General features: G+C 36.9%; 1 protein-coding gene across 10 annotated transcripts in view; it reads left to right on the top strand.

Annotated features, from left to right (window-relative positions):
* Positions 1-18,030, top strand: part of cadpsa (Ca2+-dependent activator protein for secretion a) — a 137,491-nt gene that overhangs the window by 46,428 nt on the left and 73,033 nt on the right. For all 10 annotated transcript variants that reach the window (XM_082156072.1, XM_082156078.1, XM_082156077.1 and 7 more), the window contains exons 5-7: positions 10,741-10,821; positions 11,248-11,481; positions 14,064-14,185. In XM_082156072.1, coding sequence (XP_082012198.1) covers positions 10,741-10,821; positions 11,248-11,481; positions 14,064-14,185 — 437 coding nt within the window. The remainder of the gene's footprint in view (positions 1-10,740; positions 10,822-11,247; positions 11,482-14,063; positions 14,186-18,030) is intronic.

Genomic DNA, 18,030 nt, shown 5'->3' with positions numbered 1-18,030 from the left:
TTCCTGGATCAACATCTTTATTGATCCTGGAACAACATTCCAATCAACCAGTTAATGTCAAGTTTAGGTTTAAAACAAGGGTTAGGGGGTTCTACATCAGTGTTATTCATCCATCATTTTCCTGGATTAAGGTTAAGGGGTAGGGATTAGGGTAGGTTAGGACTATGTTTTTGGTCAAGAATGTTGTTCCTGGATTAACAGAACATGTCTTACTTGTCAAAATCACAGCCACCATTATGCTGTTTCTAAGCAAGATATTTCATCAGTGTCTGAAAAAACGCTCTTGATGAACACATTTATATTCGGTAACTGTGTTATAAATGCAGTATATCACTCTGGACTGTTGCATTATTGAAACTTCAATGCTTACACAAGGTTTAACATCTTCTCAGAAACTTGCACTGATACTAAAAGGAACCATTAAATGGTTAGAGACCCATTTAGCAAAAGGCTCTTGTTGACCATGGAAGTCATTTGCTGTAGCTATAAAGACCAGTCACCAGGTTCTATTAGATGAAATGTACAGTAATCACATAATAGAGCTGCTTTCTTGCACTCTGACACATTTGGTCGTCTATAGCACAACCTGCAAGAACATATTAGCTCCAGGCTGGATTATGAGATCATGTCAGAGAATAATGATTTTATTAATTGAACCAGGAACCCTTGTGGCTCCCAGAGTTCATAAAAATAAATTATTTACAGATCTAGTAAATTAGTTGTCTTGATTATGGAGATGGACATGTTCTGTAAGTGCGCATGTGTTTCTTCCACCCATGTCTGTTCATTCCCGCTCATCTGCATAAAGATGGGTCTGTCTGCTCTCTGTCTCTCTTTCTGTATCTTAACAAGCTGTCACTCCTGTGCTGATTGCAGTGGTAAAAAGTAATTAACTGAGGAGATAGAGAGAGAGATTGTTCAAAGTGTGTTATCTGCTCTCTCGCTAGCTGAAATCTGTGGCCAGAGTAATGGGATTGAATTGGCTAGTCACCATGGCTGAACTACAGTAAATACTTAGAATATTAAAAACTGGCAGGTAAGCTGCATAGCCGACAGGGATTACGTGCAGATTTGTGGTGCCAAAGCCTCCATCAGGGGTTGCGCCTTGAGTGACAAGCTTCAACCACCTTGCAAAAGTTTTGATCTTTGAAAAGGATGATTATATATATATATGATTATAACAGCATCAGAATTATGACATGAAACAAGGATGAAACACTTGTGCACTTACCTTTTGGGATGAATAAACATTATGCCTATGTCATCCTATTGGCTTCTTGCCAACTAGGGCTGTTCCTTAGTTTTATTAATTTGATTATTAATGCCATAATAAATGATCCATTATATATTAATAAAAAAAACAATTAAGTAACACCACAACTGTTTTTCAACATTAAAAATAGCACCAAATCAGCATATTAGAATGATTTCTGAAGGATCATGTGACACTGAATGCTGAAAATTCAGCTTTTCCATCAAATTAATATATTTAATTTTAAAGGGGCCATGAACTGCATTTTTTTCAGCATTTTTTATTTATTTATTTTTATTTTATTTTATAGTGTTCACTGAGGTCCACTTATATTATTATCAAGATTTTTACATCAAAAATCATCCTAATTTAAATTAATTAGAAGCTATTTTCTATCCTGTTTTGACTCTCTCTTTCGAACAGTCGAAACTATCCTGTTTTGATGGATGTGCCGCATTCAAGACTTGGAAGTAAACACCCACTGCTATTATTAAGTAACAGTTTTGCATATTAAAATAATTAAGTACTTGGAGTTACCACAGTAATAGTTGTCAAAGGATGACTTTTCTTCCCCCCGTGTAATCGGAAATATGAATGTATGAACCATCATTTGTCACATTGTCGTTCTTGGGCTATTCATAGTTCATCCTTTTTAATAAAATTAAAAACATATACATTGTCATTTGCAATATATGTTTTAATTAAAATGAAACGTGTTTTAATATCTTACTGATGACAAAACAGAAAATATATCACGATATGAAGATATATATATATATATATATATATATATATATATATATATATATATATATATATTTATATATATATATCGATCTGTTAATTTTTCTTCAACATTTCTTGTAATCCTCAGAGAAGTTTCTATGGTTTTATTGCTGGAGTAATCCTGTGTTCATCTGTACTACTACATAACATGCTCGAATCGGTGGGCGGGGCTAAAGAGGTAGAAGTAGGTGTTGATCTTCTGTAGAGGCGGTCTTTTGTCGCACTATGACGTAATAATGTGACAAAATCTGAAGCAAGTCGCTTTCTGAGCTTGGTTTTAATAAAAGCTGTTTTTGGACTAACAAGGAAGTTTTGAGTTCTGAATCTTACAGGATCTTTTTATAGTACAATTATCTTTTGCATGTCAAAAGATCAAGGAAAATTTTACTTCTCAATTCATGACCCCTTTAAAATATATAAAAATAGACAACAGTCATTTTAAATTGTTATATTTCACAATTAAACATTTTAATCCAATATAAGCAGCCTTCAAAAACATGAAGAAATCTTACCTAACCCAAACATTTGCACAGTATTGTAACTCATTATTGTCATATCATAATACAACCCCCCTCTTTGGTACGGTGGTATTATTTTCATAAAGTAGTGACACATTTCTTGAGTTTCAGCTTGGGAGGAAATACTTTTTATAATATATAATATGTATTCTTTCACTGTAAATCCTCTACTGTAAATCCATTGACTTGTTATTTTGGGAGTCTCAGTTATATATAAAATTATCAGTTAATATTGTATTGCTAAGATATATATCTCCCAGTTGGTTTTTATGTGCTAGACGCTGCACTTGTTTTATAGTATTGCTTCTGGGATGTGGCCTTTCATCTCACAGACTCTATATTACCAATTTATATTTTCAAAATATGCTCATAGTTTATAGGGTTCAAACATAAGAAACCCTCTCCCATTCAAATTCAAAAACTTTGTCTATCAACCAATGATAGAAATGTATCTTTGGTAAAAAGGCTCACATTCAATGCATGTCACATTGTACTTAAGTAAAACACCTTTAAACATAAATAAGTAAATACATAAAAGATAAAGTTTAACCTTATTTAAAATGGATATTGCAGTGGGAATGAAAGAATTAATGTAAGCATTTTTTTGGCCAAAGGAGCTCTAAACCAGTTTACCTGATGGAAGTAACTTAAAAAAGCAATAAAGAGAATGAGAAGGGTCCGTAGTAATGGAAACTTCTTTTCTCTTCACTGCACAGTTATAATGTTCTGAAGGTTGAATCTGCGAAGTCCCAATGATTTCAGATGCCTGCGTGATTACTCTTGAATTTGAATTTGAGACTGTGTTCACCTCTGTGTATAATGTGCTTTCTTGCTCATAGCCGTGTTCCTCTTGCACTAACCCTGCACTATAATTGACTTCATGCAAAAATTCATCACATGCATTTTTGATAAGAGGATGGCAGCCATTTTTCTCTCTTTTCAACAAGGCTTGTCAAGATCCACTTTCCCCTCACCTGTGCTCAGTACCTGCATAGATCACTTTTTATTACTCATCTTCTCACTATTGATCAGGAGCAGCGCCCTGGGCAATCAGACCAGGGTTTTTTCCTATAGCTAGAATAATTTGCTCTGTCGTTAGAGATCTTAGTAAGTGTTCTGTTCTCTGTCTTTCTTTCTCTGGTGGTTTTTCTGTAATGGTGATTAAACCCGTGACCCTGTGTTAAACTATCTTCCTGCCCTCAAAAGCAGACTGACAGAAAAATGTCATTGAATCAATATTTTAGTATATTGACTTTTTCCTTATAGATGTTCTGACCATTTTCTTGATGTGAAACCGGTGAAGACTAACCAATTTTTTTGCTGCCTATAGTGGTTGGAGAAGCAGAGAGCTTTAAAGATTTTCCTCCGGTTTAAGATTGCAGTTGCAGAGATGTTTACAATAAAAAGTTGTATAACTCTGCTTTAATTTTACAGTTTTGTATTGTGGGTGTAACACTGTGCTTTGAAATCAGAAAAACATGAAATCAGATGTCTAGCAGTGAAGTTCACCCCCTGCTAGTTTTGTACGCCTCCATCATGCGGTTTTGGACGCTAACCACCGTTACACCTACACTAATCAGCCCTCCACTGAGTTGCCTCCATCCCAGAAGAACTAACTTCACCGAACAGACTAAACATTTAACTAACACAGTTTAAGAAGCACTCTTGAACATCTTTAAAATCTTTAATTTTAGTTTTATCTATGGAGAGTTGGACTTTGTTGTTAGTGTGCTCTACTGTTAGATTTAAGCATATGCTACAAAATACAGTACTATGGTACACTGAACACAACGCCACCTTGACACTTTTAAGTATTAGGCCTAATGCTTATTTCAACCAAAACAAAAATCTAAAAGTAGTCATTCTAGTCTTTCAGGTACCTCACAACCAACCGTACCTAACCATTTAGCCATTGTAGCATGCTGTTAGCTGATTAGCCTGCTATTACAGCATGCTGTTAGCTGATTATTCTGCTTGCTTGGCATACAGCTAGCAAATTAACCTCCAATCTTAGTTACCATTGCTACAAAGGTATAATTCTTGTATGTGGGCGGGTACCCGCTAATATTTGATGTAACCGGTTGAATAATATTTAACTTATCGTTTGCGCTGTGGGTGCGGGTTAGCAGTCACTGCAGGTCCAATAGGCAAGACTTTTTTCGAGTCAATTAGGTACACGTACACGCTGATAGGCTGCTGCTTAATTGTGTTCATGCTCTGAAGACTTTTTCTATTTACAACAGGTTTTGCAGCCTTGAGTGTTGTAGCCAATCACACTGAATTGAACTGATTGACAACTTCAGTGATTATATAGGGATCACTCTTTACTTGCTTTCTGTATAGTCTATTTACAATTTGAATAAAAGTTATATTTTTCATGCTGCTAAGAAGACCAATGGCCACGTATACACTGCTGAGTTTCAGGAGAGACAACCGTGTTTAAATGTGGGTGCGGTTCAGGTCGCCGTCTTTGTCAAACGGGTCAGATCAGGGGCCTGTACCATGAAGCCGGTTTAGGTGGCTAGCCAGCTATGTTTCAGTTTAGTTTCCGCCAACCCTGGGTTTTAGGTACTATGAAAGTAGCTTGGCTTGAATCGGTGTTCGTTGCCATGGTATCTTACGCTGCACGGCTAACCTGCTCCGGGGCAGGTTATGTTCTGGATTCAAGATCTCAGACTGAAGTTTGACCAATCAGCTGAGAGCAAAGAAACATATAGGTGACGTAACTTATTCCCAGTGTCTGTTGCAATGACTTCACCTTTTCTTCCAAATCCTGTGACATCTCAGCGCAAATTGTTTGACGAGCACTTCGTAGAGAAAGAGTTTTTAGCCAGACAAAATCCCCTTGCCTTTCCTGATAGTTACTTGTATGAAAGATACAGATTTTCCGCGGAAGGAATGTCTTATCTTTGCGAACTTCTTGAGCCGCACATAAAGAATTTAACACGTCGAATTCATGCACTTACTGTGCCGCAAATATTGCGTTGCGTTTTTTTTGTTGCAAGTGGTACATTCCTGCACGGTGGGTGACGCACAGAAGCTATAGGGGAAAACACGGTTTGTCGAACCATTCATAAGGTGGTCCTCGCTCTGCAGGAGTACATGAATAGTTTCATTAATAGTGTTCCCCGGACATTTATCGGCCATGTCCATAAAAGAGGGCTTTTATAAAATTGCCGGTAAGATATATTGATAGGGTGACATCACATGAACACATTTTATTTAATTTTTTTCAAAAAGCAAATTGCACAAATGTACTATACAATATAATACATGTTAAGAATTATTTTAAATCTTTAGTATTATTCTGTTAATCTTATGATAGGATTCCCTAGCTTTCTTAGTAGTACAAATACGTTCTATATTTATGTAAAATTATGTATAATATATGTATGTGTAGCCTATGTGTAAAATAGCCTATAGCCTATTTTTATAATATATAAAAAATGTGCATGTATCATTTTTTATATATTATAAAAATAGGCTATATTACACATATAGGCTACACATACATACATAATTTTACATAAATATAGAACGTATTTGTTTAACTTGCACATTAACAATCAGCAATCTTTCTCCAACAGTCTTCTCTTGCTTTGGCAGCAGAGACCGTATTGTTTCGAGCTTGAAATACATATTTAAATTCATCGTAATTCTGAATGATTATCTCTTGCTCCTCCGCGGGAAAATATATCGCTCTCGCTCTACCCGCGATTGGTTGTTCAGTGTCGACGTTACTCTTTTATGTGCACGTGCGCGTGGAGTAATCAGAGCTTGAGGATCAAAGCCTGAGTTGACAGAGAAAGTTGATGAGCTGCATCATGGTACCAATAAAGCCTGATTGCATCGGTTTGGTTTTGTCAACTCAAAACTAATCCTGTAACCCCGAGTTTGTTCAGCTACCTTCATGGTACAGGCCCCAGGTACGGAATAGTTTGTTTTGTTCCTGTGTTCTGTTTCCTTTGTTCCCCACGTTCCCACTCTTCATTTGTTGTCATGGTTACTAATTACGTTGCACACCTGGTTCTGGTTAAGTTAGTCATTATGTAACCCCTGAGTTTGGATCAGTTCATTGTCCTGTATTGTTTTTAAATTTAAGCTAAAGCTGTTATGTTTTGTACTCCTGCGATTCCTGTATTTTGGATGATCTCATATGTTTTAGTAATAAAGTTTAATGGCTGATATTAAGATCCAGTTCTCACTGCTCTTCCATCTTCTTCGTCTGCCTGGCCCAACGTGACTATATTAATTACTGTAATTTAATTACTTTTGCTTTGAAAATGTAAAATAAGGGATTACTTTGAATTCTTCTGTAATTTAATTACAGTTTAATTCTGATGTAATTGATCTAAATCTTGTGTATAGACTATAGAGCAATTCTATATAAATAAATAGTGGATTTGGTATGTTTTTAATGTAACCTTCTCCCTTTAAATACTTTGGTCAGTTAAAGAATAATTTATGCAATTTTTTATTGTTTATTTGAAAAAATGTAAAGAGCAGTTTCATGTGTGTCCATGTATTGTTCAACTGGTTGAGGTTGATATGGGATTTAGAATATTAAGTAATTAGTAATAAGTCATGGATTACTTTTCAGAGAGAGTAATTAATATAGTAACCTAATTACACTGTCGAAGATGTAATTAGTGGCTAGTAGCCTAATTAATTACCTTAGAGGGCAAGAGTTGTAAAGTAATTCTCTTCATGGACAAAAATGGTCTGACTAGTTTGGATCAACATGAGGGTGTCCAAATAATGACAGAATTTCAATTTTGGGTTGAATTATTATTATTATTATATATTATTCTGTTGTTTCTCATTACACTATCTGGCTCTCTGTTGGTCTCACCTTCCACTCACATGGCATTAACACACTCAGAGGCCAGACAATCTCTCTGCCTTGGCTGGCTTAGATTAGCCACATTAATTTAATTACACATGTCTTGTTTACACCAAATCTGATTATCATCAGGTAATGACATTACAGACTGCTCCCTTACTAGTGCAAGAAAATCTCAACAAAGTTATGATGTGTCATGGCACTCCTGGTTATTTGTTTATTTTCGTCTGAAGGCCTTGTTTGGCAAAACCCATCTTTTACATTTTATCAAGCTCCGTCGACTTGATAATATAGCCTCTCTAAATCTAGTTCCAAGGGTGTCAAAGTTGTCGAGATAGAATGGTTGGTTGCTTAAAAGAATGCCGTACATCTGGTTTAAATTCGTTTTCACTTTAAGATCGGCCTGGCTCAGAGCCAGAGCAGATAATTAAATTTAGGCCTAATCAAAAGCCTCACAGAGAAGTTAAATGGCCGTGGTGGCAGTTTATTTTTTGTTAGCTAGTTTGTCATTGCAGTGTCAACACAAATAGAGGCAGCAGAGCATGTGTGATAAAGACTGAACACCGATTCATCTTTAGCATTGACTGGCTCAGTCTACCAGAGCAGCAGGAGGAGAACCATGCTGTGCTGCTCGGTCTCAGCTTGAAAAGCTAATATCGCTGTTAGCATGTTCATAACTCAAAAATGCCATTTAGAGTAAACGGTATCATTCCAAGCAGAAATGGGTAGTGGTCAGAGCAGTTAGTTTAAGGCTTAGCCTAGATCGTAATGGAATATATTTTATATTTTTATAATAAATGTTTCCATGTTACATTTAGCAGGTGTAATTTTGAAGTAAATTTCGAAATATTTTGGGAGCTAAAACTAAAAAGTTTCCACTAAAGGTCAGATGTTTTCATTTAAAAATGCAGTAGGTGATAACACAATAACTTTGTTTCTTTTGGGTTTCCATTGTCTAAAGCACATTTTATACAATTGACAATTATGCCATTGACTCACTATAGTAAGTGTTTTTAAGTTCAGGCTGTTAAAATAAAACCCTTCTTATTTTGTCCGGTTGACAAAGGTGTCACAATAGAATGGTGGGTTGCTATGAGAGTCGTTGGTTGTTATGAGAGTTATTTCTCTGTTGAAATGAGCTTTGTTGCAGACTAAACTACAATATGAGCCAGATTGCCTGTCAATGATAAAAAGTTGAAAGTTTATAGATTTATGGAGCAGACTGCAGCCCATGCGTTATTTTATTAATGTCATTATTGGACATGAAATTAGAAAAAAATAAATCAATGTTCTATGTTGTTTGGACCCCATTGACTTTCAAAATATCTTAGAACAGAAGATAGTCAGTCAAACAGGTTTGGAACAACGTGAATCCAAATTGCCGACCTGGTAATCATAGCACAGGTGTATTCTCTGTGGAAAATATTTTTGATCTTGGATGAGACTGTGTCTTGACACCTGTCCTGGTATTGTGCAGTAAAATTAAGCATTTAATTATGAAAACACCCACACATTGGCATCATGTATGCGAGTGTCTGTACATACTGTAACTGTATACTGACAGAATGTCATGCATGAATGAAGTGAGCATGTGTTTGAATTGTGTATGCCTGCACAATTACATGCACTCATTATTCTGTATGAGTGCATTGGTGTGTGTAAACTCACTTGTGTGTAGGAATCCTCATGAAAGGGTGTAGGTGTTTGTAGCTTTTTGAGTACTGAATTTAGCCCAGCTGGAGTCAGGAAGGGGGACACCACAGCCACAACCTGTCCAGATGGCCCTCCACCCAACAACGCAACTGACTGGCCAATTCCTCCCTTGTAAGGCTCTGAACTCACCATTAGTTCAAATCTCTTTAACATGGACCATGCAGGGTATTTAAAGACACATCTTTTGGTCTTTAATCATAAACCGATAAATTAAAAGAAAAATTAGGTTTTTGCAACAGGATTTTTAAACATCCAGGCTGCCAGCTATGGTTTCTTTTTTTAGCTGGACTTTAAATGAGGGAAATATAAAGCTAGCTAATTAAAGAAAATACTTAGGTCCATCCTATTCTTAGCCCGGATGATTTATCTGGTTTGGAGAGCTCAGTGCCAGCTTAAATGGATAGTTCACCTAAAAATTTAAATTCTGTCATCATTTACTCACCCTCAAGTTGTTCCAAATATGAATTTCTTTCTTCTGCTGAACACAAAAGAAGATATTTTGAAGAATGTAACCAAATAGCTGATGGGACCCCATTGACTTCCATTAAATTTTTCCCCATACCATAGCTAAGCAATGCTAGCTTTATGTGTAGCAACATACATGTCCATAAATGTATTCAGATATCTGTGTATAAATCTATAAGCATGCATCATTTCGTAATTTTACAAAATACAGATTGTTTGTCGTGAATGTACTTTAATCTTGTTAAATATTAATGTTGGGATCAGAAGTTCATGCTTCTATTTTTAACAGATTCGGAAGTCACCATCTCACAGTGACATGATGACAAATGGCTCATGGATTTTGGCCTCTAATCTAATAACAGTCCTGCTAGAAAGGACTAATGAAGGCTTTTAAATGGACAGAGCTGTGCATGTAGGGGATAGAGGCTTGCAGAAAGCCACATTCAGATATTAAATATAGTTTGCTTGAGGTTTATTTGGTATGGTTGGTATGGTACAACTAACAAAATGTAATGATTTGCGCTTAAAACTTCATTCAATATGTATTCTCTGCAAACAAGTCTTGGTATCTTATGCAGTTTTAATTTATGTTATATACATACAGTACTGTTCATGAGTTTAGGGTCAGTAGATGTTTAAAAATGTTTTTGAAAGAAGTCTCTTATGCTCCCAAAGGTTGCATTTATTTGATCAAAAACACTATAAAACTCTAATATTGTGACATATTATTACAATTTAAAATAACTGTTTTCTATTTGAATATATTAAAAAAATTAATTTATTCCTGTAATGGCAAAGCTGAATTTTCAGCATCATTACTTAGTCTTCAGTGGCACATGATCCTTCAGAACATTTCATATTATTATCAAACATTTCATATTATCAACTGTGTAAAAAGTTGTGCTGCTTAATATTTTTGAAGAGAATGTGATTCATTTTTTCAGGATCCTTTGATTAAATTTTTTCGGCTCTGATCTATATTGCTCTTTTGTGAACGCTTAATAAATTGTTCTTCATGTATATACAGTGAGCATTTGAAAATGTTGACTTTGATATTTTGTCAATATTTATTGTAATGTGAAGGTCAGACACAGGTTGATTCTGTAACAGAGGAAAAGTGTTTGGAGTGTCAGTTTAAATGCATTAAAATGTTTGTCTTACAGCTGGATAATCTTGATGAACAGGCTGCCCAGATTAGAAGAGAGCTGGATGGACGACTCCAAATGGCTGATCAGTTCACAAAAGTATGTCAAGTCAAGTCAAGTCAAGTTTATTTTTATAGCGCTTTTCACAATACAGATTGTATCAAAGCAGCTTCACAGTATTAAATTAAAATAATACAACAAAGTTTGTTTCAAGAGGAATTTATTGATTGATAAAATTAAATTAAATATCCCCAAAATATCCCCAACTGAGCAAGCCAAAGGCAACAGTGGCAAGGAACCGAAAAACTCCATCAAGTGACCTAATGGTGTCCTAAAACTCCATCAGGTGACCTAATGGAGAAAAAAAACCTTTGGGAGAACAAAAGTATGTGTTAGAATCTCATACAATTACGCATGAAGCTGTAGGATACTGTTCTTTTCAGGCTTATAAAGGCACAAAATGTCTCGATTGTCTTGTTTTGTCCCTCTTGGCCAGATTTTTTATTTTTTTTTCACCTTGAATAGGCTGGCAGGTTCCCTAAGTTTGTGTCCAGGGACATGGAGGCCATGTACATTGAGGAGCTGAAGTCTTCCGTGAACTTGCTGATGGCCAATCTGGAGAGCATGCCAGTGTCTAAAGGTGGAGAGTTCAAACTACAGAAGCTCAAGAGAGGACACACCACCTCCATCATTGACATGGGCCAAGAGGACGAGAATCAGCTTTCCAAGTCTGACGTAGTTTTGTCTTTCACTCTGGAGGTACTTGTTCCTGGTTAGCATTTCGGTTAGCATGTTCAAAAAATGTTTAGATCGAAACATGACCTCTTGAAACTCTAAATCCCTATTTTTTTCAATGTCTATAAGGGCAATTCTGAGCAGTGTCCGGCATCAAACTCTCTTTGTTGATTTATTTTTTTCTTTATATCTCCATTCAATTTAGATGTAGTTAACGTGAATCACAAAGGACTAAATAAAAGAATGTTCAAAATAATATACTTACACATATTTAGATATTCCTACTGAGGTGTAATTAGATCTTTCAAAGGACCCCTGAGAAAAACAAATTTAGGTAATGAGGTAATTTTCTCTCTTTTTTTTTTTTTACCAAAGTCGTGCATCTGTGAAATGCATCTGTGAAGTGCAAAATACCCGTCAGAATAGGTCTATATGTACAGTATATATACTGCATGCAAGATCATGTACACTAGGCTGTTCTTACCTAGTGGTTAAAGAATTTCAAAATTTAAAATGAGATACACAAAACTTACAAATTTATCTCACCCATTATTTTTGGCCTTGTTTCAGATCTTTTTATAACACTGAATTTTCCAGAAAACCACATCTCATTGCCCACACTTAAGAAAAATGAATTTGAATGAGCATATGAAACAAACACAAACTCAGCATCAAATCTTTCCTTTTCACCACCATCTTGTTGATAGAAATTGATTGGATAATTGAATCTGTGATGGTTTTGGCATTCATTACTGACTTGACAGGATTTCCGTGTTCTTTTTTATCGGGTAATAATGTAATTTGCACAGTTATTGCTTTGAATATCTCATTACAACATTGCATATCACTGTCAAATATAACACCATGTTGGTGCATAAGTGATATACTGGTCTTTGATTTGCGGATAGTGACAAATTGAAAATGTCATCTTCTCTTCATTGTGCAGGTTTAAAAGGGGGAATTCTGAATTTGTGTGTGTGTGTGTGTGTGTGTGTAGACAGGCCTTACTTAGCACAAGCCACAGAGAAAATCCTGAGTGATACTGACAACCTGCTATAAAGCTAGCTTTAATCAAGTGACAGTATCTGAGAGGAGATATTCCCTGAAGAAGAGAGCAATAAAACCATGTGATGTATGTCGTGTGTTAACAGCTCGTTCCCCTTTCACGGATACCTTTGTGATGACGGCTTTATCTGACACATCTCCCATCCTCTCTCCTCATGCACGGCTGCTGTGTGTGTGTTTGGATGAAGGTGGAACTTATCTCAAATGTCAAAGGATTAGTTCACCCAAAAATTTAAATTATGTTATCATTTATTCACCCTCACGTTGTTCCGAACCCAAATTACTTTCTTTCTACCAGGGAAAATAAATTGAGAAATTCTGAATAATGTGTTTATCCCCATGCAATTACAATGATTGGGGACTGGAGCTTTTACACTTCAAAAAAGACAGTAATGAGTCAACTTCAATCATCTGACCCTTCTCAGGTCACTTTTTCATCACTGTTACTCCCTTCACACTCACACCACAATTTAAGAGAAATTAGGAAAAATATGGATTATAAAAAATATTTGGCTAAATTTAATACAATAGTTTGTAATATTGTTTTATTTTATACTGGAAATTATTTGTCAATCAATTTATTTTTAGAAAAGGTATTGCTTTCTTTGGCAAAACCAATTTTGTTTTTGTCATTATGGACTCTGGGTCTCATTCACTAAGCATGCGTATGCACAAATGTGTGCATGTAATCTGTGTAGGAACGTTTTCACAAACAAATAATGATTCACCAAAAACGTTCATACTAAAATTTATTATAAATTTATGAAAAATGTAGGAACAACTAATACCACATATGTTCTTACCAAAAAGCACTTTCTCTGTGAGGCCTTGTAATAGCCTATTTCATCTGAACACGACTATATTATAATGATAATTATATAATATTATTAATAAATAATAAAATTTAATTTAATCTTAAATACATTTCATCATATTTACAGGTACAGTGAAAGAGTAAGAAAAGCTGCGGTATAGCTTCAGCTGTGAGGTTTCTCTGAATAACGCAGATTTATGCATGTGAACAGCTGGCTAATGAGAGGTCTGTAATCTGGGTCTGTATAAAATGTGTTTATTGTGTTTAAACCGGTTTTGAGAATGACGCACTTTGCTCGAGGATCTGACTAGAGCGCTTCTGCAGAGAGTGGCATATGTTTGGTGAGAGTGACGAAAGGTTGTGCGGAATTCCCTTTATATGGAGATGGTTTGGGCGTGTTTTATGCTAATGACTAACCTTGTGCACGTGGCCGCTCATTTATAATACTCCAAATTCACTAACATTAGAACGATGTTAAGAATAAATTCATGTGAGTTTGCATGTGTTGTTAGGCGGAGATTTTTCGGGAGAAGTTCTCCTGTGTGTACAAATCCGAAATAATCCACACAATTATTAGTGAATGAGATCCAATGTGTTTAGATAGGCCTAACTTCCACTAAAAAGTTGTATTATTATTATTTTGATTATGATTATTTATATTTTCTCCCCAGCAGCTATAGTGCTCTTAGGCGGCGTCTCAATAGATCTCCTGTTGTTTTCCCCACAGGTGGTGATTATGGAGGTACAAGGTCTGAAGTCTTTAGCTCCTAACCGGATTGTTTACTGCACCATGGAAGTTGAAGGTGGACAGAAACTTCAGACTGACCAAGCAGAGGCTTCCAAACCAACGTAAGTCTGGCCAACTGTGAAAAACTAAAATCTTTTGTCAAGCATTTTGTTTTTGTATGATCTCTGCATCAATATTATACTGCATCCAGCTTCCCTTCTCAGCAGAAGTTCATGCACTGAGGAAGTTTTGAAGACACTGTCATTTATTCGCGCCTCCAGACCTTGAAAGTTGCTGTCTGGAGTAAATGATTCTCTTACAGACTAATTAAATCAGTCAATGTACACCATCCTACACAAACCTGTTGAGGTTTGATTGCTTGTCATCATGCATTCAGGCACATTCTCACTGAACCGTTCATGTTATTCAGAGCTGGAGGAACTTAATCTCAAATCCCATCAATTGCTGTTTGCTGAAGCTGTGTGTGTGTGTGATATAGCTCATTACATGATCGTGTGTGTGTGTGTGTGTGTGTGTGTGTGTGATATAGCTCATTACATGATCAGTTGATCTTATTATTGTGTACACAGTTGGCTCATTCTGTTTGTGGTGAGATGTAAAGCTTAATGATGAAGTAACAATTCTGGGCATGTAATCAACACTTAGGAAAACCGTACGCTGATCGCATTACTCAAATACACATCACATTTGTTTTTGTGTGTGGAGGCTAATTCAAGGGTAAGAAAGAGAGGAAACACACGAATTCTCACACCTTTTACTGAAACATGCACCCACTACTTTTGTCAGCTTACACTCTTAATCGGTACGCATGCTGTATGATTTTTGCCACAATTTGCCTTTAAGTTGAGATCTTACTATCAAAATGACCTTGCGTTCACTCTGAAACATAAGCAGTCAACTATGAAATCCTGTTTCTATCTCAGAGTACATGCAACTATATATCTCGCAGTTGCAACTTTGTTTCTAGTAGCTGAGCTTATATCTTGCAATGTGACTATTTATCTCACAACTTGACCTGATATCTCTCTTGCAATTGCGACTTTGTTACTCATAACTGACTTTACAGTGTATCAGAATGTGACTTAAAGGATAATTCCGGTATTTAGCACTTTGAGTCTCTTTTCTGGCTTGTTTTGGATGAACTAGAGTGGTGGACACAGAAATTTTGACGATGGGTCCTGTCTCGACTTTTTGACTCGTTTAGAATCGCCTTTGACCGCTTCAGAGTGGCTGGCTACGGGCATGCACGAACATGTCCTTAAAACAACCCTTAACGTTCATTTTCAAAACTGTGCATCTCACCGAGTGGTTAGTGGTGTTCGTTGATGATTAAAAACAAATATATCGGCGCAATGTATGATTTCAATCCGTGTTATTTGCTATAGCGGAACTATTTTTTCAGATACCTCACAACCGCGTATAAACTTCCGCTCGATATTTGAGTCTGAAGCGTCTTTTCCGTTTCCGGTAGTGCAGTAATATCAATGAGTCCTCCAACAGAAATCAATGGGATTTTACAAAATGCCAAATAAAACACGACAGAAACTGTATTTCGCTACGCTACTTGTTTTGGAACATCAACGAACATCACTAACCACTCGGTGAGTTGCACAGTTTTGAAAACGAACGTTAAGGGTTGTTTTAAGGACATGTTCGTGCATGCCGGTAGCCAGCCACTCTGAAGCGATCAAAGGCGATTCTAAACGAGTCAAAAAGTCGAGACAGGACCCATCGTCAAAATTTCTGTGTCCACCACTCTAGTTCATCCAAAACAAACCAGAAAAGAGACTCAAAGTGCTAAATACCGGAATTATCCTTTAAGCATTTACATTTATACAAATTGCAACTGGCAAATAGAAAGTGCCATGTACCTAGTTTGCAACATTTATGTAGGAGGCAAGTGTCAAATTGACCGCCGGACCCAGGATCTCCCAGCAGAATATTGCCTAGAACATCATACTCCCTCCAACAGCTGTCATCTTCCCACAGCGCATCCTGGTGGCATTACTTCCCCAGGTAAATGGCGCACACGTACACAGCTGTCCACGTGATGCAAAAGAGAATGGGACTGATAGAACCAGGCTCTTCCAATTCCAAGGTCCATGCATTTCTTGTGTGCCCATTGTAGGAGCTTTCGATAGGACGGGGGTCATTCAGACCCATTTGCAGCTACTCAGCCCCATACGCAGTAGGGTGCGATGTACTGTGTGTTGTGACGCATCATTAACCATCATTAAAATGTTGTGACTTGTGCCACAGTAGTAAGTTCGGACCTGACATGATAGCTTTTGTTGCCCTAACCCTCGATGAATCTTGGATGCCCAACACCCTGTCGCCGGTTTTTGGTTTGTCCCTCCTTGGACCATTGTTGGTATGTTCTTACCACTGCTGGCCTTGTTAGAGTATCTCAGGTCTTTACTCCTTCCCATTTCTCCTGCATCCAACACATCAGAACTGATTGTTTGCTTACTATATAATCAACGCAGACCTTGAATGAGAATGTCAGACTGTGACTGAGAGAGATTGATCATGTAAAATGCCAAGTCAACGCTGTCAATCGTGACAACAGTCTGCAAAGATGAATACGGCACAGCATGACATACAAGACAGCTGATGTGCCTTGGCTTTTGCCCACAATTTTCACTGAGGTCACATCATATAAGCTGACAAGCAACAATTGTAAAATACAGAAAAAAAAAACTGCATGGCGTACAGTCGGCTTTACACACACACACGCACGCACGCACGCACGCACGCACGCACGCACGCACGCACGCACGCACGCACGCACACACACACACACACACACACACACACACACACACACACACACACACACACACACACACACACACACATATACACAAACAAAAAATACTCATATCCACTCGCTTTCAACTGAAAATACAGAGTTGCTCAGATCAACAAGCTCTCACATTCACACACACATTTGGCTCACATTTCTCCAGGGCTTGTTGTAATGCTAAAAGCCTGCTGGGTCTCTGGGGTAGAGCCATGTGAGGATAGATGAGAGGGAGTCTGGGAAAGCAAAAGAATGATGGGGAAACTGCTGAGAGACATGCGTTCTGTACCTGTTTGATCAGACACCTTAAGATTGTGGGGATTGATCCTAACACATCTCTTTAATTAAATCGTATATGCACGCTTGTGAGTGTTTGAGTGAGAGAAACAAGGAAGTAGATAAAAACAGGGAAATAAAGGCTGTTTCGTAAGCCTTTGAGTCTGCTTGGGGGTTAGAAGGGGGCTACAAAGGCCTGCACTTGTATGAAAGTGGAGTGGTTAGGATGAATGAAAAAAGCAATTTTTCAAATCATATTTTAGTCTGATAAAGTCTGCCAGATTGGTCCTGTGTTTGAGGGCTCAGATTGTAGGATGTGCTTTTCAGGCAGCAGTTTTTAGAGATTTAATGCTATCATGACCCCCTGTTGAACCAACCTTACATAAAAACTAAGAAAATGAAAGGGTTGTCGATAGACAGTAGGTCATGTATCAAACTCTGCATTTGTTTGAGCGAAGCAGAACTTTGGATTTTAGTGATTCTCAGGTCGTGACCCAAAAATGTGTGGCTGGTTTGCTCTAAAGGAATCATTGAAAAAAAAAATTAAAATATGATAAAAATCATGATTGAAAATATGCGAGTTCACTTGCAATGAGGGCGAAAATGGTTTTGGTTTGTGCTGCTGATCACAATGTGTTTAACTGGGAAATTATTTTTCTTTATTAATAACCATTTGCAATATAAAAAGTAAACGTATATGTTTCAAACACAAACCTCTCGTGATTTGAAAAGAAGGCAGTGGTCTTATATGTGACTCTTGTTTCTGCTCTATTGTGTTACAGTATTGTAGCTCTAGACACTGTGGATTACATAACAAGGAGAGCTTTGCTGTGTGCGCATGCGCACTTTGTGTGTTACTTGTGATAT

Source organism: Leuciscus leuciscus, assembly GCF_965113295.1.
Source record: "Leuciscus leuciscus genome assembly, chromosome: 23".
Taxonomy (NCBI): Eukaryota; Metazoa; Chordata; class Actinopteri; order Cypriniformes; family Leuciscidae; genus Leuciscus; species Leuciscus leuciscus.
The sequence above is the reverse complement of the archived record's forward strand: the minus strand, read 5'-3'. Positions and strand labels throughout refer to the sequence as shown.